This window comes from Leptosomus discolor, chromosome Z (assembly GCF_034619465.1).
Source record: "Leptosomus discolor isolate bLepDis1 chromosome Z, bLepDis1.hap2, whole genome shotgun sequence".
NCBI classification, from domain to species: domain Eukaryota; kingdom Metazoa; phylum Chordata; class Aves; order Leptosomiformes; family Leptosomidae; genus Leptosomus; species Leptosomus discolor.
Window position 1 is genome coordinate 78,034,581 of NC_141419.1, and position 23,925 is coordinate 78,058,505.

General features: G+C 58.3%; 4 protein-coding genes across 4 annotated transcripts; all 4 read right to left on the reverse strand.

Annotated features, from left to right (window-relative positions):
- Positions 1–3,687: 3,687 nt before the first annotated feature.
- Positions 3,688–4,611, reverse strand: LOC147413333 (E3 ubiquitin-protein ligase Topors-like). Its single transcript, XM_086480149.1, has one exon. It carries the CDS (start codon positions 4,609–4,611, stop codon positions 3,688–3,690), a length of 924 nt encoding a protein of 307 aa, XP_086336275.1.
- A 4,326-nt stretch (positions 4,612–8,937) lies between these two features.
- LOC147413334 (E3 ubiquitin-protein ligase Topors-like) lies at positions 8,938–9,861 on the reverse strand. The gene has a single exon (XM_086480150.1). The coding sequence runs from the start codon at positions 9,859–9,861 to the stop codon at positions 8,938–8,940; it is 924 nt and encodes a 307-aa protein (XP_086336276.1).
- Positions 9,862–14,187: 4,326 nt separating this feature from the next.
- On the reverse strand, positions 14,188–15,111 carry LOC147413335 (E3 ubiquitin-protein ligase Topors-like). Its single transcript, XM_086480151.1, has one exon. The coding sequence runs from the start codon at positions 15,109–15,111 to the stop codon at positions 14,188–14,190; it is 924 nt and encodes a 307-aa protein (XP_086336277.1).
- Positions 15,112–19,437: 4,326 nt separating this feature from the next.
- Positions 19,438–20,361, reverse strand: LOC147413336 (E3 ubiquitin-protein ligase Topors-like). Its single transcript, XM_086480152.1, has one exon. The coding sequence runs from the start codon at positions 20,359–20,361 to the stop codon at positions 19,438–19,440; it is 924 nt and encodes a 307-aa protein (XP_086336278.1).
- Between the last annotated feature and the right edge of the window lie 3,564 nt (positions 20,362–23,925).

A 23,925-nucleotide genomic window follows, 5' to 3' on the forward strand; every position in this document is an offset into this window, starting at 1 on the left:
TTCCAGGGATGGAGCATCCCCAGCGTCCTTAGGCAACCTGTTCCAGCGTCTCACCACCCTCAGGGTGGAGATCTTCTTCCTCATATCTAGTCTGACCCTGCCCTCTCCCAGCTTCCTCGTCCGATCACTGCAGGCCCTGGTAAAAAGTCCCTGCCCCACCTTCTTGTAGGCCCCCCTCAGGTACTGGAAGGCCGCTAGAAGGTCTCCCCGGAGCCTTCTCTTTTCCAGGCTGAACAAGCCCAACTCTCTCAGCCTGTCCTCGTAGGAAAGGTGTTCCAACTCTCTGACCACCTTGGTAGCCCTCCTCTGCACTCGCTCCAGCAGCTCCATGTCTTTCTTGTGTTGGGGGCTCCAGAGCTGGACGCACTATTCCAGGTGGGGTCTCACGAGGGGAGGGCAGGGCAGAGCAGAGGGGCAGAATCACCTCCCTCGGCCTGCTGGCCACACATCTTTTGATGCAGCCCAGGATACGGTTGGCTTTCCGCGCTGCTCACGTTCATGTCACGGTCCATCCCTGGGTGACATGAGAACCCATCGCTCGGGGACGTCACCGTCCATCGCTTGGGAACATGAAAATGGGCCGTCCTCACGTGCAGCACTCGCACATTTTCTCGGTTTGAGGCTGGGCCGGCCACTAACGAATGACAGACGCTCTCTACTAACCCCTCTCCCCTCCCAAAAGGGAAAAGGAAAGAGAACAAGAGGACAAGAGAGAGAGACTTTACGGTTTGGAAAAGAAAACGAAAACAGCTTTAATGAAACAATAACAATAAAAGAATAAGGAATAATAAGAATAAGGAAATATTGAAATATATACAATATGTACAAATATATGTAAAACCAATACCGAACCCAACTCCCCCCACCCTGATGACGATACGTCACCACCACGCTGCAGGGCTGGCACTGGGGCAGTCCCAGGCTGGACTCGGCAGCAGACAGGGACGGGATGCAGGAGCTGGACTCAGGCACTGGATTCAGGGATGCACGGATCGGGATCGACGACAGAAGAACAGGCAGAGTCCTCCTCAGATGTCGGCCATCGAAGAAGAGAGGAAGAGAGACCAAGAGAGCGAGACCCTCGTGATCTCTCAGCTTTACACTGAATATGACGTCTATGGGACGGAATACTCTGTTGGTCAGGTTTGGGTCACCTGTCCAGTTCGCTCCTCCGTGTAGGCGCGACCCTTTTCTCTCCCGGCTCCCCGACACGGAGTACAAGATTTAGCAGTGACCTTGGTCGCCATAAGAACAAGTATAAGCAAGGGCCCCTCTGCACACCGTTCCTTGGTACGAGCTATAAACATCAGGCCTTATCACTGCTGGGAGCAGTCGCTGTCTGGAAATATGTGCTGCTGTTAGTTAGAGGAGACTTAGCTGAAAAGTTAAAGCACTAAACCAGAATTAGTTCTGATTTAGCCCAAACCAGAACACACATGTACCTGGCGTTGCTGCAACACCACTGCCCACTCCATCCCCCATCTCTCGTCTTGTGCTCGGCATCGGTGTTTCACAGCGGTCACTGGGGCCTCGGTCACGTCTTCCCGGAGCCCCGTCAGGTCGCTCTGGCGGTGGCTGACAGCTCCAGGCTTATGTGGCAGGAGGGTTCCTTTGGTAAGTGACACCTCGTGCCTCCCTGGGAGGCTGCAGGACAAAGGCCCACGGGCTCTCCGCACAGCCCGGCACTGCTGGCCAGCCCTCTGGGCTCCCCTGCTGCCTCCTCCCCCGGCGGCTCACAGGCAGCACGTGGCTCGCTCTTGGGGATCTTGTTCTAACCCGGAGGGGAATCAAAGCGTATGGCTGCCTGCAGCCCCAAGCCCTGGGTGTCCCTTTGCTGCGAGCCCTGAGGAGCGTCCGCCAAGGTGTTCTGCAGGGAGAGGACAACTGAAGGCATCCTGTTAGCACCCCTGTTTGAGCAGTACCCAGGCAGTCAGGCACAGAGCTGGTATGTAGCAGAAGTCACTAGTTCAACTGCAATCAGGAGAAGTCAGGGAAATCTCTGGACCAATCTGGTGCTCTGAAGAGTATTTCGTGGGTAATATAAGCACGTGCAAGTGAGAAGCTTTGAGATTATAAAGGGAATTTGCGCTTTGGCACATTTCTGTGGAAGAAAGAAAGTAGGCGTTTAGTGTTTAAAATGAAGTTTCTTACCTAGGAACACCAGTAAAAGGTGGCTAAGAGCTGCTGGGGTTAATTGTCACAGAAGGAGACGAAGTTAGTCGAGCAGGACCTACCTGCCTTTCATACACCCCTGCTGACTGGGCCCGATCACCTGCTTGTCCCGTACGTGCCGTGCGATGGCACTCAAGATGACCTTCCCCGGCCCCGAGGTCAGGCTGACAGGCTCCCTGGACTCCCTGGATCCTCCTTCCGGCCCTTCTTGTGGATGGGCGTCACATTTGCCTGCTTCCAGTCCACCGGGACCCCCTGGGACATCTGTAGCGAGCGTTGGTCCCCCCACCCTCACCCCCTGAACTCATGGCAACATTAGCCTGCTGGGAGACAGTCAGCACACGAGATATGACTCGGTCCCACCTCGTCGTTAGGCGTAAAATTAGTCTTTAGAATCCTCTGGTTTAGAGGAAGAGAATTTCAACTCTCTGCGTGGCTCAACGGGCCTGGACCTCTCTCCTCCCCAGGCAGGGACGCCTCTTTGGTAAGACTTGTGCCTCCGCCTCTGTCACGTTTTACCCAGGAACTACTAACTCGAGCTCGATTTTTGCAGTAAGTGTGTTTATCAAGGGCAATTCCAAACTTCTTCTTCTAACTGTTGACTTAATAACTTACCTATCTTTGCAACTTTGCGAACCTGCCTTACTGAAAGACCTAGGCAGGACTGTGAAACAGGCAAACGTTGACTCTGACGAGTGGCTACACACGTACAATCCTTACTCATAAACCATTGAGCAAGTCTGAGACTAGGACTGGATCTTCCTCTCGGAAGGCATTTGGACAGTAAGGAGGTCCTCTCTGAAGGTCGTGGCGCCACAGGAGGGCTTCCCTTACCCCTCTCCTTTCTCTGTATCCTTAATCATAAACCGTTGACCAGGCCTGGGGCTAAGGCTGAATCTAGGCATACCCAGGCACCTCTCTGAGAAGGAGTTTAGAGAGCAAGGGGGACCACTGTGAGCCTCGTGACTCAAAGGGAGCGTCTCCTTACTCCTTGTATTCCCAGACATGAACCACGGAGCAGTTCAACGGGAGGGCCTCCCTCAACCACCTGTCCAAGCGAGTTGCCCTTTTACGCGACAGGGCGGGAAGGGAGCCTCGTCCCGTCTCCCGCCGCCCTTCCTCTGCCCCACGGTGTTAACAGGACCCACAGTGGGTGCACCGCGTCCCTTGAGTCCCGCAGCCCAGGGCCGTGGCACTGCCACTGCTAGTACCAGACTGCAGGCCCTGTAGGGAGTTTGCAAGGCCTCTGGGTGGAGGAGGTAGTAGGGCCCAGCGGACCCGTGAGGTAACGGTGGGCGTAGCACCAGGAGAAGGGGGAGAAAGCAGCACGGGTGGGGACAGCGATGCCACCTGCATCGTTAGGAACGCTGGGCCTTTTTGTGCAGTTTTCCTGCCTTTCTTTTATTGCAAAATAATTAGATTTAGGGGGCCGGCCAGGATCTCCTGTGGGCCAGCCTGAGCCCCAGCTGCCGGCCTGGACGTGGTTTGGCCAGCCCCTGAGGCACCCTGCCAGTGTCACCGACAGCGGGGTGGCTTCTTGCGGTGCTGGGAGGGGTCCTCAGGGCTGCTGGCCCTCCTCTTCGGGGCTCGCCGGGTCCCGCCAGGGGACCGTGGACTGTCCCGGCTGGCAGTGGAAGGCCCGGGCACAGCCTCCTCCAGGTCCTGCTGTGGCTCTTCTGCCTCCCCACGGGTGGGAATGGGGGTGTTGGGGGGGCTCCTGCGACCTCGCTGGAGGGCTGGGCTGTGGGCAGGAGACCCCCTTTGGGAGGCAGCGGGGCCGGCAGCATCCTGGGGGCTGCCGTCCTGCCCCCCGGCCGCACCGGCGTCCTGGAGGCCCAGCCGACGTCGGGCCCGCCCGCTGCACCGGCGCACGATGGTGGCGACGAGCTGGTGGACAAAGCTCCTCGTGCGCCTGCCCAGGGTGTCCCGCAGCAGCTGGATCAGAGCCTCCTCATCCAGGCCAAAGTAGCGCAGCGTGGAAAGGACGAGGCTCTGCGCTGCCGCTGCTTCCTGGGCATCCTCGAAGAGCTGCCCCAGCTCCTGATGCAGCCAGGGCAGCAGGGGGTGGAGGACAGCGCGGTACGTGCGGAAGATGGACGCCCAGACGCACGCGTAGAAGCCGCCCACTGGAGCCATGGGCGGCGGCCCCGCAGCTGGTGGCCGGGCTGCAGCTGGCTGTCCCGGCGCTCCTCCTGTCGGCTGGACGACGACTGATGGTGCTGCAGGCGGTGGGATGTCACGCTCCTGAAAGTCGTCGTCCGCCCGCACCGAGTGCACGATGGAGCTCGCCCTCCTCTTGCAGAGGGGGCACTCGGGCTTGCTCTCAACCCACCGCGCGATGCACGGGTAGCAGAACGGGTGGAGGCAGGGCATCACGAAGCTGGCCTCCTCCCAGCTGTCCAGGCATATTGGACAGCGGTTGTCCAGCTCCGCGGCCATGCTCTCCACGTGCTGCGGTGGGCTGAGGGGAGCTGGGGATGTCGAGCTGCTCCCTCTCACCGGCGCTGCAGCAGCGGGGGTCACGCTAGAAAAGGAAGGGCGGCCACAGTCTTTGGCTGCTCCAGGGAGGGGTGGAAGAAACGTCCAGGCCCCTCAAGAAAGCAGCCCTCTCGGCTCCCCGGGGTGCGGTTTCCCCGCACGGAGCTCACCTCTGCTGCTGCGAGCGCGCCTCCGGAGTGCCCCGGCTGCCGGAAGCAGACGGGGCTGGGGAAAACCCTCCGATGGCTCTGGGGTCGGGCACTGAGAGTTGCCGTGAAGAACTCCCCGAGCACGACCTCAGCACCAGCACCAGCCTCGCTCGACACTCCAACCTCACGTACTCGCTCAGCTGGAGTGCGGGCACGAGCCAGCTGGGTGAGACTCGGCACCCGGCTATAAGCAGCGAGGGGTGTGTGGTCACAATGCGTCACCCGGCAACGTCGTCGTCCAGTGCATGGTGAACATAAAATCAAAGAATCATGGAACGGTTTGGCTTGGAAGGGACCTCAAAGATGATCTAGTTCCAAGCCCCCTGCCACGGCAGGGACACCTGCCACGAGAGCAGGTTGCTCACGGCTCCATCCAGCCTGGCCTTGAACACTTCCAGGGATGGAGCATCCCCAGCGTCCTTAGGCAACCTGTTCCAGCGTCTCACCACCCTCAGGGTGGAGATCTTCTTCCTCATATCTAGTCTGACCCTGCCCTCTCCCAGCTTCCTCGTCCGATCACTGCAGGCCCTGGTAAAAAGTCCCTGCCCCACCTTCTTGTGGGCCCCCTTCAGGTACTGGAAGGCCGCTAGAAGGTCTCCCCGGAGCCTTCTCTTTTCCAGGCTGAACAAGCCCAACTCTCTCAGCCTGTCCTCGTTGGAAAGGTGTTCCAACTCTCTGACCGCCTTGGTAGCCCTCCTCTGCACTCGCTCCAGCAGCTCCATGTCTTTCTTGTGTTGGGGGCTCCAGAGCTGGACGCACTATTCCAGGTGGGGTCTCACGAGGGGAGGGCAGGGCAGAGCAGAGGGGCAGAATCACCTCCCTCGGCCTGCTGGCCACACATCTTTTGATGCAGCCCAGGATACGGTTGGCTTTCCGCGCTGCTCACGTTCATGTCACGGTCCATCCCTGGGTGACATGAGAACCCATCGCTCGGGGACGTCACCGTCCATCGCTTGGGAACATGAAAATGGGCCGTCCTCACGTGCAGCACTCGCACATTTTCTCGGTTTGAGGCTGGGCCGGCCACTAACGAATGACAGACGCTCTCTACTAACCCCTCTCCCCTCCCAAAAGGGAAAAGGAAAGAGAACAAGAGGACAAGAGAGAGAGACTTTACGGTTTGGAAAAGAAAACGAAAACAGCTTTAATGAAACAATAACAATAAAAGAATAAGGAATAATAAGAATAAGGAAATATTGAAATATATACAATATGTACAAATATATGTAAAACCAATACCGAACCCAACTCCCCCCACCCTGATGACGATACGTCACCACCACGCTGCAGGGCTGGCACTGGGGCAGTCCCAGGCTGGACTCGGCAGCAGACAGGGACGGGATGCAGGAGCTGGACTCAGGCACTGGATTCAGGGATGCACGGATCGGGATCGACGACAGAAGAACAGGCAGAGTCCTCCTCAGATGTCGGCCATCGAAGAAGAGAGGAAGAGAGACCAAGAGAGCGAGACCCTCGTGATCTCTCAGCTTTATACTGAATATGACGTCTATGGGACGGAATACTCTGTTGGTCAGGTTTGGGTCACCTGTCCAGTTCGCTCCTCCCTGTAGGCGCGACCCTTTTCACTCCCGGCTCCCCGACACGGAGTACAAGATTTAGCAGTGACCTTGGTCGCCATAAGAACAAGTATAAGCAAGGGCCCCTCTGCACACCGTTCCTTGGTACGAGCTATAAACATCAGGCCTTATCACTGCTGGGAGCAGTCGCTGTCTGGAAATATGTGCTGCTGTTAGTTAGAGGAGACTTAGCTGAAAAGTTAAAGCACTAAACCAGAATTAGTTCTGATTTAGCCCAAACCAGAACACACATGTACCTGGTGTTGCTGCAACACCACTGCCCACTCCATCCCCCATCTCTCGTCTTGTGCTCGGCATCGGTGTTTCACAGCGGTCACTGGGGCCTCGGTCACGTCTTCCCGGAGCCCCGTCAGGTCGCTCTGGCGGTGGCTGACAGCTCCAGGCTTATGTGGCAGGAGGGTTCCTTTGGTAAGTGACACCTCGTGCCTCCCTGGGAGGCTGCAGGACAAAGGCCCACGGGCTCTCCCCACAGCCCGGCACTGCTGGCCAGCCCTCTGGGCTCCCCTGCTGCCTCCTCCCCCGGCGGCTCACAGGCAGCACGTGGCTCGCTCTTGGGGATCTTGTTCTACCCGGAGGGGAATCAAAGCGTATGGCTGCCTGCAGCCCCAAGCCCTGGGTGTCCCTTTGCTGCGAGCCCTGAGGAGCGTCCGCCAAGGTGTTCTGCAGGGAGAGGACAACTGAAGGCATCCTGTTAGCACCCCTGTTTGAGCAGTACCCAGGCAGTCAGGCACAGAGCTGGTATGTAGCAGAAGTCACTAGTTCAACTGCAATCAGGAGAAGTCAGGGAAATCTCTGGACCAATCTGGTGCTCTGAAGAGTATTTCGTGGGTAATATAAGCACGTGCAAGTGAGAAGCTTTGAGATTATAAAGGGAATTTGCGCTTTGGCACATTTCTGTGGAAGAAAGAAAGTAGGCGTTTAGTGTTTAAAATGAAGTTTCTTACCTAGGAACACCAGTAAAAGGTGGCTAAGAGCTGCTGGGGTTAATTGTCACAGAAGGAGACGAAGTTAGTCGAGCAGGACCTACCTGCCTTTCATACACCCCTGCTGACTGGGCCCGATCACCTGCTTGTCCCGTACGTGCCGTGCGATGGCACTCAAGATGACCTTCCCCGGCCCCGAGGTCAGGCTGACAGGCTCCCTGGACTCCCTGGATCCTCCTTCCGGCCCTTCTTGTGGATGGGCGTCACATTTGCCTGCTTCCAGTCCACCGGGACCCCCTGGGACATCTGTAGCGAGCGTTGGTCCCCCCACCCTCACCCCCTGAACTCATGGCAACATTAGCCTGCTGGGAGACAGTCAGCACAAGAGATATGACTCGGTCCCACCTCGTCGTTAGGCGTAAAATTAGTCTTTAGAATCCTCTGGTTTAGAGGAAGAGAATTTCAACTCTCTGCGTGGCTCAACGGGCCTGGACCTCTCTCCTCCCCAGGCAGGGACGCCTCTTTGGTAAGACTTGTGCCTCCGCCTCTGTCACGTTTTACCCAGGAACTACTAACTCGAGCTCGATTTTTGCAGTAAGTGTGTTTATCAAGGGCAATTCCAAACTTCTTCTTCTAACTGTTGACTTAATAACTTACCTATCTTTGCAACTTTGCGAACCTGCCTTACTGAAAGACCTAGGCAGGACTGTGAAACAGGCAAACGTTGACTCTGACGAGTGGCTACACACGTACAATCCTTACTCATAAACCATTGAGCAAGTCTGAGACTAGGACTGGATCTTCCTCTCGGAAGGCATTTGGACAGTAAGGAGGTCCTCTCTGAAGGTCGTGGCGCCACAGGAGGGCTTCCCTTACCCCTCTCCTTTCTCTGTATCCTTAATCATAAACCGTTGACCAGGCCTGGGGCTAAGGCTGAATCTAGGCATACCCAGGCACCTCTCTGAGAAGGAGTTTAGAGAGCAAGGGGGACCACTGTGAGCCTCGTGACTCAAAGGGAGCGTCTCCTTACTCCTTGTATTCCCAGACATGAACCACGGAGCAGTTCAACGGGAGGGCCTCCCTCAACCACCTGTCCAAGCGAGTTGCCCTTTTACGCGACAGGGCGGGAAGGGAGCCTCGTCCCGTCTCCCGCCGCCCTTCCTCTGCCCCACGGTGTTAACAGGACCCACAGTGGGTGCACCGCGTCCCTTGAGTCCCGCAGCCCAGGGCCGTGGCACTGCCACTGCTAGTACCAGACTGCAGGCCCTGTAGGGAGTTTGCAAGGCCTCTGGGTGGAGGAGGTAGTAGGGCCCAGCGGACCCGTGAGGTAACGGTGGGCGTAGCACCAGGAGAAGGGGGAGAAAGCAGCACGGGTGGGGACAGCGATGCCACCTGCATCGTTAGGAACGCTGGGCCTTTTTGTGCAGTTTTCCTGCCTTTCTTTTATTGCAAAATAATTAGATTTAGGGGGCCGGCCAGGATCTCCTGTGGGCCAGCCTGAGCCCCAGCTGCCGGCCTGGACGTGGTTTGGCCAGCCCCTGAGGCACCCTGCCAGTGTCACCGACAGCGGGGTGGCTTCTTGCGGTGCTGGGAGGGGTCCTCAGGGCTGCTGGCCCTCCTCTTCGGGGCTCGCCGGGTCCCGCCAGGGGACCGTGGACTGTCCCGGCTGGCAGTGGAAGGCCCGGGCACAGCCTCCTCCGGGTCCTGCTGTGACTCTTCTGCCTCCCCACGGGTGGGAATGGGGGTGTTGGGGGGGCTCCTGCGACCTCGCTGGAGGGCTGGGCTGTGGGCAGGAGACCCCCTTTGGGAGGCAGCGGGGCCGGCAGCATCCTGGGGGCTGCCGTCCTGCCCCCCAGCCGCACCGGCGTCCTGGAGGCCCAGCCGACGTCGGGCCCGCCCGCTGCACCGGCGCACGATGGTGGCGACGAGCTGGTGGACAAAGCTCCTCGTGCGCCTGCCCAGGGTGTCCCGCAGCAGCTGGATCAGAGCCTCCTCATCCAGGCCAAAGTAGCGCAGCGTGGAAAGGACGAGGCTCTGCGCTGCCGCTGCTTCCTGGGCATCCTCGAAGAGCTGCCCCAGCTCCTGATGCAGCCAGGGCAGCAGGGGGTGGAGGACAGCGCGGTACGTGCGGAAGATGGACGCCCAGACGCACGCGTAGAAGCCGCCCACTGGAGCCATGGGCGGCGGCCCCGCAGCTGGTGGCCGGGCTGCAGCTGGCTGTCCCGGCGCTCCTCCTGTCGGCTGGACGACGACTGATGGTGCTGCAGGCGGTGGGATGTCACGCTCCTGAAAGTCGTCGTCCGCCCGCACCGAGTGCACGATGGAGCTCGCCCTCCTCTTGCAGAGGGGGCACTCGGGCTTGCTCTCAACCCACCGCGCGATGCACGGGTAGCAGAACGGGTGGAGGCAGGGCATCACGAAGCTGGCCTCCTCCCAGCTGTCCAGGCATATTGGACAGCGGTTGTCCAGCTCCGCGGCCATGCTCTCCACGTGCTGCGGTGGGCTGAGGGGAGCTGGGGATGTCGAGCTGCTCCCTCTCACCGGCGCTGCAGCAGCGGGGGTCACGCTAGAAAAGGAAGGGCGGCCACAGTCTTTGGCTGCTCCAGGGAGGGGTGGAAGAAACGTCCAGGCCCCTCAAGAAAGCAGCCCTCTCGGCTCCCCGGGGTGCGGTTTCCCCGCACGGAGCTCACCTCTGCTGCTGCGAGCGCACCTCCGGAGTGCCCCGGCTGCCGGAAGCAGACGGGGCCGGGGAAAACCCTCCGATGGCTCTGGGGTCGGGCACTGAGAGTTGCCGTGAAGAACTCCCCGAGCACGACCTCAGCACCAGCACCAGCCTCGCTCGACACTCCAACCTCACGTACTCGCTCAGCTGGAGTGCGGGCACGAGCCAGCTGGGTGAGACTCGGCACCCGGCTATAAGCAGCGAGGGGTGTGTGGTCACAATGCGTCACCCGGCAACGTCGTCGTCCAGTGCATGGTGAACATAAAATCAAAGAATCATGGAACGGTTTGGCTTGGAAGGGACCTCAAAGATGATCTAGTTCCAAGCCCCCTGCCACGGCAGGGACACCTGCCACGAGAGCAGGTTGCTCACGGCTCCATCCAGCCTGGCCTTGAACACTTCCAGGGATGGAGCATCCCCAGCGTCCTTAGGCAACCTGTTCCAGCGTCTCACCACCCTCAGGGTGGAGATCTTCTTCCTCATATCTAGTCTGACCCTGCCCTCTCCCAGCTTCCTCGTCCGATCACTGCAGGCCCTGGTAAAAAGTCCCTGCCCCACCTTCTTGTGGGCCCCCTTCAGGTACTGGAAGGCCGCTAGAAGGTCTCCCCGGAGCCTTCTCTTTTCCAGGCTGAACAAGCCCAACTCTCTCAGCCTGTCCTCGTAGGAAAGGTGTTCCAACTCTCTGACCGCCTTGGTAGCCCTCCTCTGCACTCGCTCCAGCAGCTCCATGTCTTTCTTGTGTTGGGGGCTCCAGAGCTGGACGCACTATTCCAGGTGGGGTCTCACGAGGGGAGGGCAGGGCAGAGCAGAGGGGCAGAATCACCTCCCTCGGCCTGCTGGCCACACATCTTTTGATGCAGCCCAGGATACGGTTGGCTTTCCGCGCTGCTCACGTTCATGTCACGGTCCATCCCTGGGTGACATGAGAACCCATCGCTCGGGGACGTCACCGTCCATCGCTTGGGAACATGAAAATGGGCCGTCCTCACGTGCAGCACTCGCACATTTTCTCGGTTTGAGGCTGGGCCGGCCACTAACGAATGACAGACGCTCTCTACTAACCCCTCTCCCCTCCCAAAAGGGAAAAGGAAAGAGAACAAGAGGACAAGAGAGAGAGACTTTACGGTTTGGAAAAGAAAACGAAAACAGCTTTAATGAAACAATAACAATAAAAGAATAAGGAATAATAAGAATAAGGAAATATTGAAATATATACAATATGTACAAATATACGTAAAACCAATACCAAACCCAACTCCCCCCACCCTGATGACGATACGTCACCACCACGCTGCAGGGCTGGCACTGGGGCAGTCCCAGGCTGGACTCGGCAGCAGACAGGGACGGGATGCAGGAGCTGGACTCAGGCACTGGATTCAGGGATGCACGGATCGGGATCGACGACAGAAGAACAGGCAGAGTCCTCCTCAGATGTCGGCCATCGAAGAAGAGAGGAAGAGAGACCAAGAGAGCGAGACCCTCGTGATCTCTCAGCTTTATACTGAATATGACGTCTATGGGACGGAATACTCTGTTGGTCAGGTTTGGGTCACCTGTCCAGTTCGCTCCTCCCTGTAGGCGCGACCCTTTTCACTCCCGGCTCCCCGACACGGAGTACAAGATTTAGCAGTGACCTTGGTCGCCATAAGAACAAGTATAAGCAAGGGCCCCTCTGCACACCGTTCCTTGGTACGAGCTATAAACATCAGGCCTTATCACTGCTGGGAGCAGTCGCTGTCTGGAAATATGTGCTGCTGTTAGTTAGAGGAGACTTAGCTGAAAAGTTAAAGCACTAAACCAGAATTAGTTCTGATTTAGCCCAAACCAGAACACACATGTACCTGGCGTTGCTGCAACACCACTGCCCACTCCATCCCCCATCTCTCGTCTTGTGCTCGGCATCGGTGTTTCACAGCGGTCACTGGGGCCTCGGTCACGTCTTCCCGGAGCCCCGTCAGGTCGCTCTGGCGGTGGCTGACAGCTCCAGGCTTATGTGGCAGGAGGGTTCCTTTGGTAAGTGACACCTCGTGCCTCCCTGGGAGGCTGCAGGACAAAGGCCCACGGGCTCTCCCCACAGCCCGGCACTGCTGGCCAGCCCTCTGGGCTCCCCTGCTGCCTCCTCCCCCGGCGGCTCACAGGCAGCACGTGGCTCGCTCTTGGGGATCTTGTTCTACCCGGAGGGGAATCAAAGCGTATGGCTGCCTGCAGCCCCAAGCCCTGGGTGTCCCTTTGCTGCGAGCCCTGAGGAGCGTCCGCCAAGGTGTTCTGCAGGGAGAGGACAACTGAAGGCATCCTGTTAGCACCCCTGTTTGAGCAGTACCCAGGCAGTCAGGCACAGAGCTGGTATGTAGCAGAAGTCACTAGTTCAACTGCAATCAGGAGAAGTCAGGGAAATCTCTGGACCAATCTGGTGCTCTGAAGAGTATTTCGTGGGTAATATAAGCACGTGCAAGTGAGAAGCTTTGAGATTATAAAGGGAATTTGCGCTTTGGCACATTTCTGTGGAAGAAAGAAAGTAGGCGTTTAGTGTTTAAAATGAAGTTTCTTACCTAGGAACACCAGTAAAAGGTGGCTAAGAGCTGCTGGGGTTAATTGTCACAGAAGGAGACGAAGTTAGTCGAGCAGGACCTACCTGCCTTTCATACACCCCTGCTGACTGGGCCCGATCACCTGCTTGTCCCGTACGTGCCGTGCGATGGCACTCAAGATGACCTTCCCCGGCCCCGAGGTCAGGCTGACAGGCTCCCTGGACTCCCTGGATCCTCCTTCCGGCCCTTCTTGTGGATGGGCGTCACATTTGCCTGCTTCCAGTCCACCGGGACCCCCTGGGACATCTGTAGCGAGCGTTGGTCCCCCCACCCTCACCCCCTGAACTCATGGCAACATTAGCCTGCTGGGAGACAGTCAGCACACGAGATATGACTCGGTCCCACCTCGTCGTTAGGCGTAAAATTAGTCTTTAGAATCCTCTGGTTTAGAGGAAGAGAATTTCAACTCTCTGCGTGGCTCAACGGGCCTGGACCTCTCTCCTCCCCAGGCAGGGACGCCTCTTTGGTAAGACTTGTGCCTCCGCCTCTGTCACGTTTTACCCAGGAACTACTAACTCGAGCTCGATTTTTGCAGTAAGTGTGTTTATCAAGGGCAATTCCAAACTTCTTCTTCTAACTGTTGACTTAATAACTTACCTATCTTTGCAACTTTGCGAACCTGCCTTACTGAAAGACCTAGGCAGGACTGTGAAACAGGCAAACGTTGACTCTGACGAGTGGCTACACACGTACAATCCTTACTCATAAACCATTGAGCAAGTCTGAGACTAGGACTGGATCTTCCTCTCGGAAGGCATTTGGACAGTAAGGAGGTCCTCTCTGAAGGTCGTGGCGCCACAGGAGGGCTTCCCTTACCCCTCTCCTTTCTCTGTATCCTTAATCATAAACCGTTGACCAGGCCTGGGGCTAAGGCTGAATCTAGGCATACCCAGGCACCTCTCTGAGAAGGAGTTTAGAGAGCAAGGGGGACCACTGTGAGCCTCGTGACTCAAAGGGAGCGTCTCCTTACTCCTTGTATTCCCAGACATGAACCACGGAGCAGTTCAACGGGAGGGCCTCCCTCAACCACCTGTCCAAGCGAGTTGCCCTTTTACGCGACAGGGCGGGAAGGGAGCCTCGTCCCGTCTCCCGCCGCCCTTCCTCTGCCCCACGGTGTTAACAGGACCCACAGTGGGTGCACCGCGTCCCTTGAGTCCCGCAGCCCAGGGCCGTGGCACTGCCACTGCTAGTACCAGACTGCAGGCCCTGTAGGGAGTTTGCAAGGCCTCTGGGTGGAGGAGGTAGTAGGGCCCAGCGGACCCGTGAGGTAACGGTGGGCGTAGCACCAGGAGAAGGGGGAGAAAGCAGCACGGGTGGGGACAGCGATGCCACCTGCATCGTTAGGAACGCTGGGCCTTTTTGTGCAGTTTTCCTGCCTTTCTTTTATTGCAAAATAATTAGATTTAGGGGGCCGGCCAGGATCTCCTGTGGGCCAGCCTGAGCCCCAGCTGCCGGCCTGGACGTGGTTTGGCCAGCCCCTGAGGCACCCTGCCAGTGTCACCGACAGCGGGGTGGCTTCTTGCGGTGCTGGGAGGGGTCCTCAGGGCTGCTGGCCCTCCTCTTCGGGGCTCGCCGGGTCCCGCCAGGGGACCGTGGACTGTCCCGGCTGGCAGTGGAAGGCCCGGGCACAGCCTCCTCCGGGTCCTGCTGTGGCTCTTCTGCCTCCCCACGGGTGGGAATGGGGGTGTTGGGGGGGCTCCTGCGACCTCGCTGGAGGGCTGGGCTGTGGGCAGGAGACCCCCTTTGGGAGGCAGCGGGGCCGGCAGCATCCTGGGGGCTGCCGTCCTGCCCCCCGGCCGCACCGGCGTCCTGGAGGCCCAGCCGACGTCGGGCCCGCCCGCTGCACCGGCGCACGATGGTGGCGACGAGCTGGTGGACAAAGCTCCTCGTGCGCCTGCCCAGGGTGTCCCGCAGCAGCTGGATCAGAGCCTCCTCATCCAGGCCAAAGTAGCGCAGCGTGGAAAGGACGAGGCTCTGCGCTGCCGCTGCTTCCTGGGCATCCTCGAAGAGCTGCCCCAGCTCCTGATGCAGCCAGGGCAGCAGGGGGTGGAGGACAGCGCGGTACGTGCGGAAGATGGACGCCCAGACGCACGCGTAGAAGCCGCCCACTGGAGCCATGGGCGGCGGCCCCGCAGCTGGTGGCCGGGCTGCAGCTGGCTGTCCCGGCGCTCCTCCTGTCGGCTGGACGACGACTGATGGTGCTGCAGGCGGTGGGATGTCACGCTCCTGAAAGTCGTCGTCCGCCCGCACCGAGTGCACGATGGAGCTCGCCCTCCTCTTGCAGAGGGGGCACTCGGGCTTGCTCTCAACCCACCGCGCGATGCACGGGTAGCAGAACGGGTGGAGGCAGGGCATCACGAAGCTGGCCTCCTCCCAGCTGTCCAGGCATATTGGACAGCGGTTGTCCAGCTCCGCGGCCATGCTCTCCACGTGCTGCGGTGGGCTGAGGGGAGCTGGGGATGTCGAGCTGCTCCCTCTCACCGGCGCTGCAGCAGCGGGGGTCACGCTAGAAAAGGAAGGGCGGCCACAGTCTTTGGCTGCTCCAGGGAGGGGTGGAAGAAACGTCCAGGCCCCTCAAGAAAGCAGCCCTCTCGGCTCCCCGGGGTGCGGTTTCCCCGCACGGAGCTCACCTCTGCTGCTGCGAGCGCACCTCCGGAGTGCCCCGGCTGCCGGAAGCAGACGGGGCCGGGGAAAACCCTCCGATGGCTCTGGGGTCGGGCACTGAGAGTTGCCGTGAAGAACTCCCCGAGCACGACCTCAGCACCAGCACCAGCCTCGCTCGACACTCCAACCTCACGTACTCGCTCAGCTGGAGTGCGGGCACGAGCCAGCTGGGTGAGACTCGGCACCCGGCTATAAGCAGCGAGGGGTGTGTGGTCACAATGCGTCACCCGGCAACGTCGTCGTCCAGTGCATGGTGAACATAAAATCAAAGAATCATGGAACGGTTTGGCTTGGAAGGGACCTCAAAGATGATCTAGTTCCAAGCCCCCTGCCACGGCAGGGACACCTGCCACGAGAGCAGGTTGCTCACGGCTCCATCCAGCCTGGCCTTGAACACTTCCAGGGATGGAGCATCCCCAGCGTCCTTAGGCAACCTGTTCCAGCGTCTCACCACCCTCAGGGTGGAGATCTTCTTCCTCATATCTAGTCTGACCCTGCCCTCTCCCAGCTTCCTCGTCCGATCACTGCAGGCCCTGGTAAAAAGTCCCTGCCCCACCTTCTTGTGGGCCCCCTTCAGGTACTGGAAGGCCGCTAGAAGGTCTCCCCGGAGCCTTCTCTTTTCCAGGCTGAACAAGCCCAACTCTCTCAGCCTGTCCTCGTAGGAAAGGTGTTCCAACTCTCTGACCACCTTGGTAGCCCTCCTCTGCACTCGCTCCAGCAGCTCCATGTCTTTCTTGTGTTGGGGGCTCCAGAGCTGGACGCACTATTCCAGGTGGGGTCTCACGAGGGGAGGGCAGGGCAGAGCAGAGGGGCAGAATCACCTCCCTCGGCCTGCTGGCCACACATCTTTTGATGCAGCCCAGGATACGGTTGGCTTTCCGCGCTGCTCACGTTCATGTCACGGTCCATCCCTGGGTGACATGAGAACCCATCGCTCGGGGACGTCACCGTCCATCGCTTGGGAACATGAAAATGGGCCGTCCTCACGTGCAGCACTCGCACATTTTCTTGGTTTGAGGCTGGGCCGGCCACTAACGAATGACAGACGCTCTCTACTAACCCCTCTCCCCTCCCAAAAGGGAAAAGGAAAGAGAACAAGAGGACAAGAGAGAGAGACTTTACGGTTTGGAAAAGAAAACGAAAACAGCTTTAATGAAACAATAACAATAAAAGAATAAGGAATAATAAGAATAAGGAAATATTGAAATATATACAATATGTACAAATATACGTAAAACCAATACCAAACCCAACTCCCCCCACCCTGATGACGATACGTCACCACCACGCTGCAGGGCTGGCACTGGGGCAGTCCCAGGCTGGACTCGGCAGCAGACAGGGACGGGATGCAGGAGCTGAACTCAGGCACTGGATTCAGGGATGCACGGATCGGGATCGACGACAGAAGAACAGGCAGAGTCCTCCTCAGATGTCGGCCATCGAAGAAGAGAGGAAGAGAGACCAAGAGAGCGAGACCCTCGTGATCTCTCAGCTTTATACTGAATATGACGTCTATGGGACGGAATACTCTGTTGGTCAGGTTTGGGTCACCTGTCCAGTTCGCTCCTCCCTGTAGGCGCGACCCTTTTCACTCCCGGCTCCCCGACACGGAGTACAAGATTTAGCAGTGACCTTGGTCGCCATAAGAACAAGTATAAGCAAGGGCCCCTCTGCACACCGTTCCTTGGTACGAGCTATAAACATCAGGCCTTATCACTGCTGGGAGCAGTCGCTGTCTGGAAATATGTGCTGCTGTTAGTTAGAGGAGACTTAGCTGAAAAGTTAAAGCACTAAACCAGAATTAGTTCTGATTTAGCCCAAACCAGAACACACATGTACCTGGCGTTGCTGCAACACCACTGCCCACTCCATCCCCCATCTCTCGTCTTGTGCTCGGCATCGGTGTTTCACAGCGGTCACTGGGGCCTCGGTCACGTCTTCCCGGAGCCCCGTCAGGTCGCTCTGGCGGTGGCTGACAGCTCCAGGCTTATGTGGCAGGAGGGTTCCTTTGGTAAGTGACACCTCGTGCCTCCCTGGGAGGCTGCAGGACAAAGGCCCACGGGCTCTCCCCACAGCCCGGCACTGCTGGCCAGCCCTCTGGGCTCCCCTGCTGCCTCCTCCCCCGGCGGCTCACAGGCAGCACGTGGCTCGCTCTTGGGGATCTTGTTCTACCCGGAGGGGAATCAAAGCGTATGGCTGCCTGCAGCCCCAAGCCCTGGGTGTCCCTTTGCTGCGAGCCCTGAGGAGCGTCCGCCAAGGTGTTCTGCAGGGAGAGGACAACTGAAGGCATCCTGTTAGCACCCCTGTTTGAGCAGTACCCAGGCAGTCAGGCACAGAGCTGGTATGTAGCAGAAGTCACTAGTTCAACTGCAATCAGGAGAAGTCAGGGAAATCTCTGGACCAATCTGGTGCTCTGAAGAGTATTTCGTGGGTAATATAAGCACGTGCAAGTGAGAAGCTTTGAGATTATAAAGGGAATTTGCGCTTTGGCACATTTCTGTGGAAGAAAGAAAGTAGGCGTTTAGTGTTTAAAATGAAGTTTCTTACCTAGGAACACCAGTAAAAGGTGGCTAAGAGCTGCTGGGGTTAATTGTCACAGAAGGAGACGAAGTTAGTCGAGCAGGACCTACCTGCCTTTCATACACCCCTGCTGACTGGGCCCGATCACCTGCTTGTCCCGTACGTGCCGTGCGATGGCACTCAAGATGACCTTCCCCGGCCCCGAGGTCAGGCTGACAGGCTCCCTGGACTCCCTGGATCCTCCTTCCGGCCCTTCTTGTGGATGGGCGTCACATTTGCCTGCTTCCAGTCCACCGGGACCCCCTGGGACATCTGTAGCGAGCGTTGGTCCCCCCACCCTCACCCCCTGAACTCATGGCAACATTAGCCTGCTGGGAGACAGTCAGCACACGAGATATGACTCGGTCCCACCTCGTCGTTAGGCGTAAAATTAGTCTTTAGAATCCTCTGGTTTAGAGGAAGAGAATTTCAACTCTCTGCGTGGCTCAACGGGCCTGGACCTCTCTCCTCCCCAGGCAGGGACGCCTCTTTGGTAAGACTTGTGCCTCCGCCTCTGTCACGTTTTACCCAGGAACTACTAACTCGAGCTCGATTTTTGCAGTAAGTGTGTTTATCAAGGGCAATTCCAAACTTCTTCTTCTAACTGTTGACTTAATAACTTACCTATCTTTGCAACTTTGCGAACCTGCCTTACTGAAAGACCTAGGCAGGACTGTGAAACAGGCAAACGTTGACTCTGACGAGTGGCTACACACGTACAATCCTTACTCATAAACCATTGAGCAAGTCTGAGACTAGGACTGGATCTTCCTCTCGGAAGGCATTTGGACAGTAAGGAGGTCCTCTCTGAAGGTCGTGGCGCCACAGGAGGGCTTCCCTTACCCCTCTCCTTTCTCTGTATCCTTAATCATAAACCGTTGACCAGGCCTGGGGCTAAGGCTGAATCTAGGCATACCCAGGCACCTCTCTGAGAAGGAGTTTAGAGAGCAAGGGGGACCACTGTGAGCCTCGTGACTCAAAGGGAGCGTCTCCTTACTCCTTGTATTCCCAGACATGAACCACGGAGCAGTTCAACGGGAGGGCCTCCCTCAACCACCTGTCCAAGCGAGTTGCCCTTTTACGCGACAGGGCGGGAAGGGAGCCTCGTCCCGTCTCCCGCCGCCCTTCCTCTGCCCCACGGTGTTAACAGGACCCACAGTGGGTGCACCGCGTCCCTTGAGTCCCGCAGCCCAGGGCCGTGGCACTGCCACTGCTAGTACCAGACTGCAGGCCCTGTAGGGAGTTTGCAAGGCCTCTGGGTGGAGGAGGTAGTAGGGCCCAGCGGACCCGTGAGGTAACGGTGGGCGTAGCACCAGGAGAAGGGGGAGAAAGCAGCACGGGTGGGGACAGCGATGCCACCTGCATCGTTAGGAACGCTGGGCCTTTTTGTGCAGTTTTCCTGCCTTTCTTTTATTGCAAAATAATTAGATTTAGGGGGCCGGCCAGGATCTCCTGTGGGCCAGCCTGAGCCCCAGCTGCCGGCCTGGACGTGGTTTGGCCAGCCCCTGAGGCACCCTGCCAGTGTCACCGACAGCGGGGTGGCTTCTTGCGGTGCTGGGAGGGGTCCTCAGGGCTGCTGGCCCTCCTCTTCGGGGCTCGCCGGGTCCCGCCAGGGGACCGTGGACTGTCCCGGCTGGCAGTGGAAGGCCCGGGCACAGCCTCCTCCGGGTCCTGCTGTGGCTCTTCTGCCTCCCCACGGGTGGGAATGGGGGTGTTGGGGGGGCTCCTGCGACCTCGCTGGAGGGCTGGGCTGTGGGCAGGAGACCCCCTTTGGGAGGCAGCGGGGCCGGCAGCATCCTGGGGGCTGCCGTCCTGCCCCCCGGCCGCACCGGCGTCCTGGAGGCCCAGCCGACGTCGGGCCCGCCCGCTGCACCGGCGCACGATGGTGGCGACGAGCTGGTGGACAAAGCTCCTCGTGCGCCTGCCCAGGGTGTCCCGCAGCAGCTGGATCAGAGCCTCCTCATCCAGGCCAAAGTAGCGCAGCGTGGAAAGGACGAGGCTCTGCGCTGCCGCTGCTTCCTGGGCATCCTCGAAGAGCTGCCCCAGCTCCTGATGCAGCCAGGGCAGCAGGGGGTGGAGGACAGCGCGGTACGTGCGGAAGATGGACGCCCAGACGCACGCGTAGAAGCCGCCCACTGGAGCCATGGGCGGCGGCCCCGCAGCTGGTGGCCGGGCTGCAGCTGGCTGTCCCGGCGCTCCTCCTGTCGGCTGGACGACGACTGATGGTGCTGCAGGCGGTGGGATGTCACGCTCCTGAAAGTCGTCGTCCGCCCGCACCGAGTGCACGATGGAGCTCGCCCTCCTCTTGCAGAGGGGGCACTCGGGCTTGCTCTCAACCCACCGCGCGATGCACGGGTAGCAGAACGGGTGGAGGCAGGGCATCACGAAGCTGGCCTCCTCCCAGCTGTCCAGGCATATTGGACAGCGGTTGTCCAGCTCCGCGGCCATGCTCTCCACGTGCTGCAGTGGGCTGAGGGGAGCTGGGGATGTCGAGCTGCTCCCTCTCACCGGCGCTGCAGCAGCGGGGGTCACGCTAGAAAAGGAAGGGCGGCCACAGTCTTTGGCTGCTCCAGGGAGGGGTGGAAGAAACGTCCAGGCCCCTCAAGAAAGCAGCCCTCTCGGCTCCCCGGGGTGCGGTTTCCCCGCACGGAGCTCACCTCTGCTGCTGCGAGCGCGCCTCCGGAGTGCCCCGGCTGCCGGAAGCAGACGGGGCCGGGGAAAACCCTCCGATGGCTCTGGGGTCGGGCACTGAGAGTTGCCGTGAAGAACTCCCCGAGCACGACCTCAGCACCAGCACCAGCCTCGCTCGACACTCCAACCTCACGTACTCGCTCAGCTGGAGTGCGGGCACGAGCCAGCTGGGTGAGACTCGGCACCCGGCTATAAGCAGCGAGGGGTGTGTGGTCACAATGCGTCACCCGGCAACGTCGTCGTCCAGTGCATGGTGAACATAAAATCAAAGAATCATGGAACGGTTTGGCTTGGAAGGGACCTCAAAGATGATCTAGTTCCAAGCCCCCTGCCACGGCAGGGACACCTGCCACGAGAGCAGGTTGCTCACGGCTCCATCCAGCCTGGCCTTGAACACTTCCAGGGATGGAGCATCCCCAGCGTCCTTAGGCAACCTGTTCCAGCGTCTCACCACCCTCAGGGTGGAGATCTTCTTCCTCATATCTAGTCTGACCCTGCCCTCTCCCAGCTTCCTCGTCCGATCACTGCAGGCCCTGGTAAAAAGTCCCTGCCCCACCTTCTTGTGGGCCCCCTTCAGGTACTGGAAGGCCGCTAGAAGGTCTCCCCGGAGCCTTCTCTTTTCCAGGCTGAACAAGCCCAACTCTCTCAGCCTGTCCTCGTAGGAAAGGTGTTCCAACTCTCTGACCGCCTTGGTAGCCCTCCTCTGCACTCGCTCCAGCAGCTCCATGTCTTTCTTGTGTTGGGGGCTCCAGAGCTGGATGCACTATTCCAGGTGGGGTCTCACGAGGGGAGGGCAGGGCAGAGCAGAGGGGCAGAATCACCTCCCTCGGCCTGCTGGCCACACATCTTTTGATGCAGCCCAGGATACGGTTGGCTTTCCGCGCTGCTCACGTTCATGTCACGGTCCATCCCTGGGTGACATGAGAACCCATCGCTCGGGGACGTCACCGTCCATCGCTTGGGAACATGAAAATGGGCCGTCCTCACGTGCAGCACTCGCACATTTTCTCGGTTTGAGGCTGGGCCGGCCACTAACGAATGACAGACGCTCTCTACTACCCCCTCTCCCCTCCCAAAAGGGAAAAGGAAAGAGAACAAGAGGACAAGAGAGAGAGACTTTACGGTTTGGAAAAGAAAACGAAAACAGCTTTAATGAAATAATAACAATAAAAGAATAAGGAATAATAAGAATAAGGAAATATTGAAATATATACAATATGTACAAATATATGTAAAACCAATACCGAACCCAACTCCCCCCACCCTGATGACGATACGTCACCACCACGCTGCAGGGCTGGCACTGGGGCAGTCCCAGGCTGGACTCGGCAGCAGACAGGGACGGGATGCAGGAGCTGGACTCAGGCACTGGATTCAGGGATGCACGGATCGGGATCGACGACAGAAGAACAGGCAGAGTCCTCCTCAGATGTCGGCCATCGAAGAAGAGAGGAAGAGAGACCAAGAGAGCGAGACCCTCGTGATCTCTCAGCTTTACACTGAATATGACGTCTATGGGACGGAATACTCTGTTGGTCAGGTTTGGGTCACCTGTCCAGTTCGCTCCTCCCTGTAGGCGCGACCCTTTTCACTCCCGGCTCCCCGACACGGAGTACAAGATTTAGCAGTGACCTTGGTCGCCATAAGAACAAGTATAAGCAAGGGCCCCTCTGCACACCGTTCCTTGGTACGAGCTATAAACATCAGGCCTTATCACTGCTGGGAGCAGTCGCTGTCTGGAAATATGTGCTGCTGTTAGTTAGAGGAGACTTAGCTGAAAAGTTAAAGCACTAAACCAGAATTAGTTCTGATTTAGCCCAAACCAGAACACACATGTACCTGGCGTTGCTGCAACACCACTGCCCACTCCATCCCCCATCTCTCGTCTTGTGCTCGGCATCGGTGTTTCACAGCGGTCACTGGGGCCTCGGTCACGTCTTCCCGGAGCCCCGTCAGGTCGCTCTGGCGGTGGCTGACAGCTCCAGGCTTATGTGGCAGGAGGGTTCCTTTGGTAAGTGACACCTCGTGCCTCCCTGGGAGGCTGCAGGACAAAGGCCCACGGGCTCTCCCCACAGCCCGGCACTGCTGGCCAGCCCTCTGGGCTCCCCTGCTGCCTCCTCCCCCGGCGGCTCACAGGCAGCACGTGGCTCGCTCTTGGGGATCTTGTTCTACCCGGAGGGGAATCAAAGCGTATGGCTGCCTGCAGCCCCAAGCCCTGGGTGTCCCTTTGCTGCGAGCCCTGAGGAGCGTCCGCCAAGGTGTTCTGCAGGGAGAGGACAACTGAAGGCATCCTGTTAGCACCCCTGTTTGAGCAGTACCCAGGCAGTCAGGCACAGAGCTGGTATGTAGCAGAAGTCACTAGTTCAACTGCAATCAGGAGAAGTCAGGGAAATCTCTGGACCAATCTGGTGCTCTGAAGAGTATTTCGTGGGTAATATAAGCACGTGCAAGTGAGAAGCTTTGAGATTATAAAGGGAATTTGCGCTTTGGCACATTTCTGTGGAAGAAAGAAAGTAGGCGTTTAGTGTTTAAAATGAAGTTTCTTACCTAGGAACACCAGTAAAAGGTGGCTAAGAGCTGCTGGGGTTAATTGTCACAGAAGGAGACGAAGTTAGTCGAGCAGGACCTACCTGCCTTTCATACACCCCTGCTGACTGGGCCCGATCACCTGCTTGTCCCGTACGTGCCGTGCGATGGCACTCAAGATGACCTTCCCCGGCCCCGAGGTCAGGCTGACAGGCTCCCTGGACTCCCTGGATCCTCCTTCCGGCCCTTCTTGTGGATGGGCGTCACATTTGCCTGCTTCCAGTCCACCGGGACCCCCTGGGACATCTGTAGCGAGCGTTGGTCCCCCCACCCTCACCCCCTGAACTCATGGCAACATTAGCCTGCTGGGAGACAGTCAGCACAAGAGATATGACTCGGTCCCACCTCGTCGTTAGGCGTAAAATTAGTCTTTAGAATCCTCTGGTTTAGAGGAAGAGAATTTCAACTCTCTGCGTGGCTCAACGGGCCTGGACCTCTCTCCTCCCCAGGCAGGGACGCCTCTTTGGTAAGACTTGTGCCTCCGCCTCTGTCACGTTTTACCCAGGAACTACTAACTCGAGCTCGATTTTTGCAGTAAGTGTGTTTATCAAGGGCAATTCCAAACTTCTTCTTCTAACTGTTGACTTAATAACTTACCTATCTTTGCAACTTTGCGAACCTGCCTTACTGAAAGACCTAGGCAGGACTGTGAAACAGGCAAACGTTGACTCTGACGAGTGGCTACACACGTACAATCCTTACTCATAAACCATTGAGCAAGTCTGAGACTAGGAC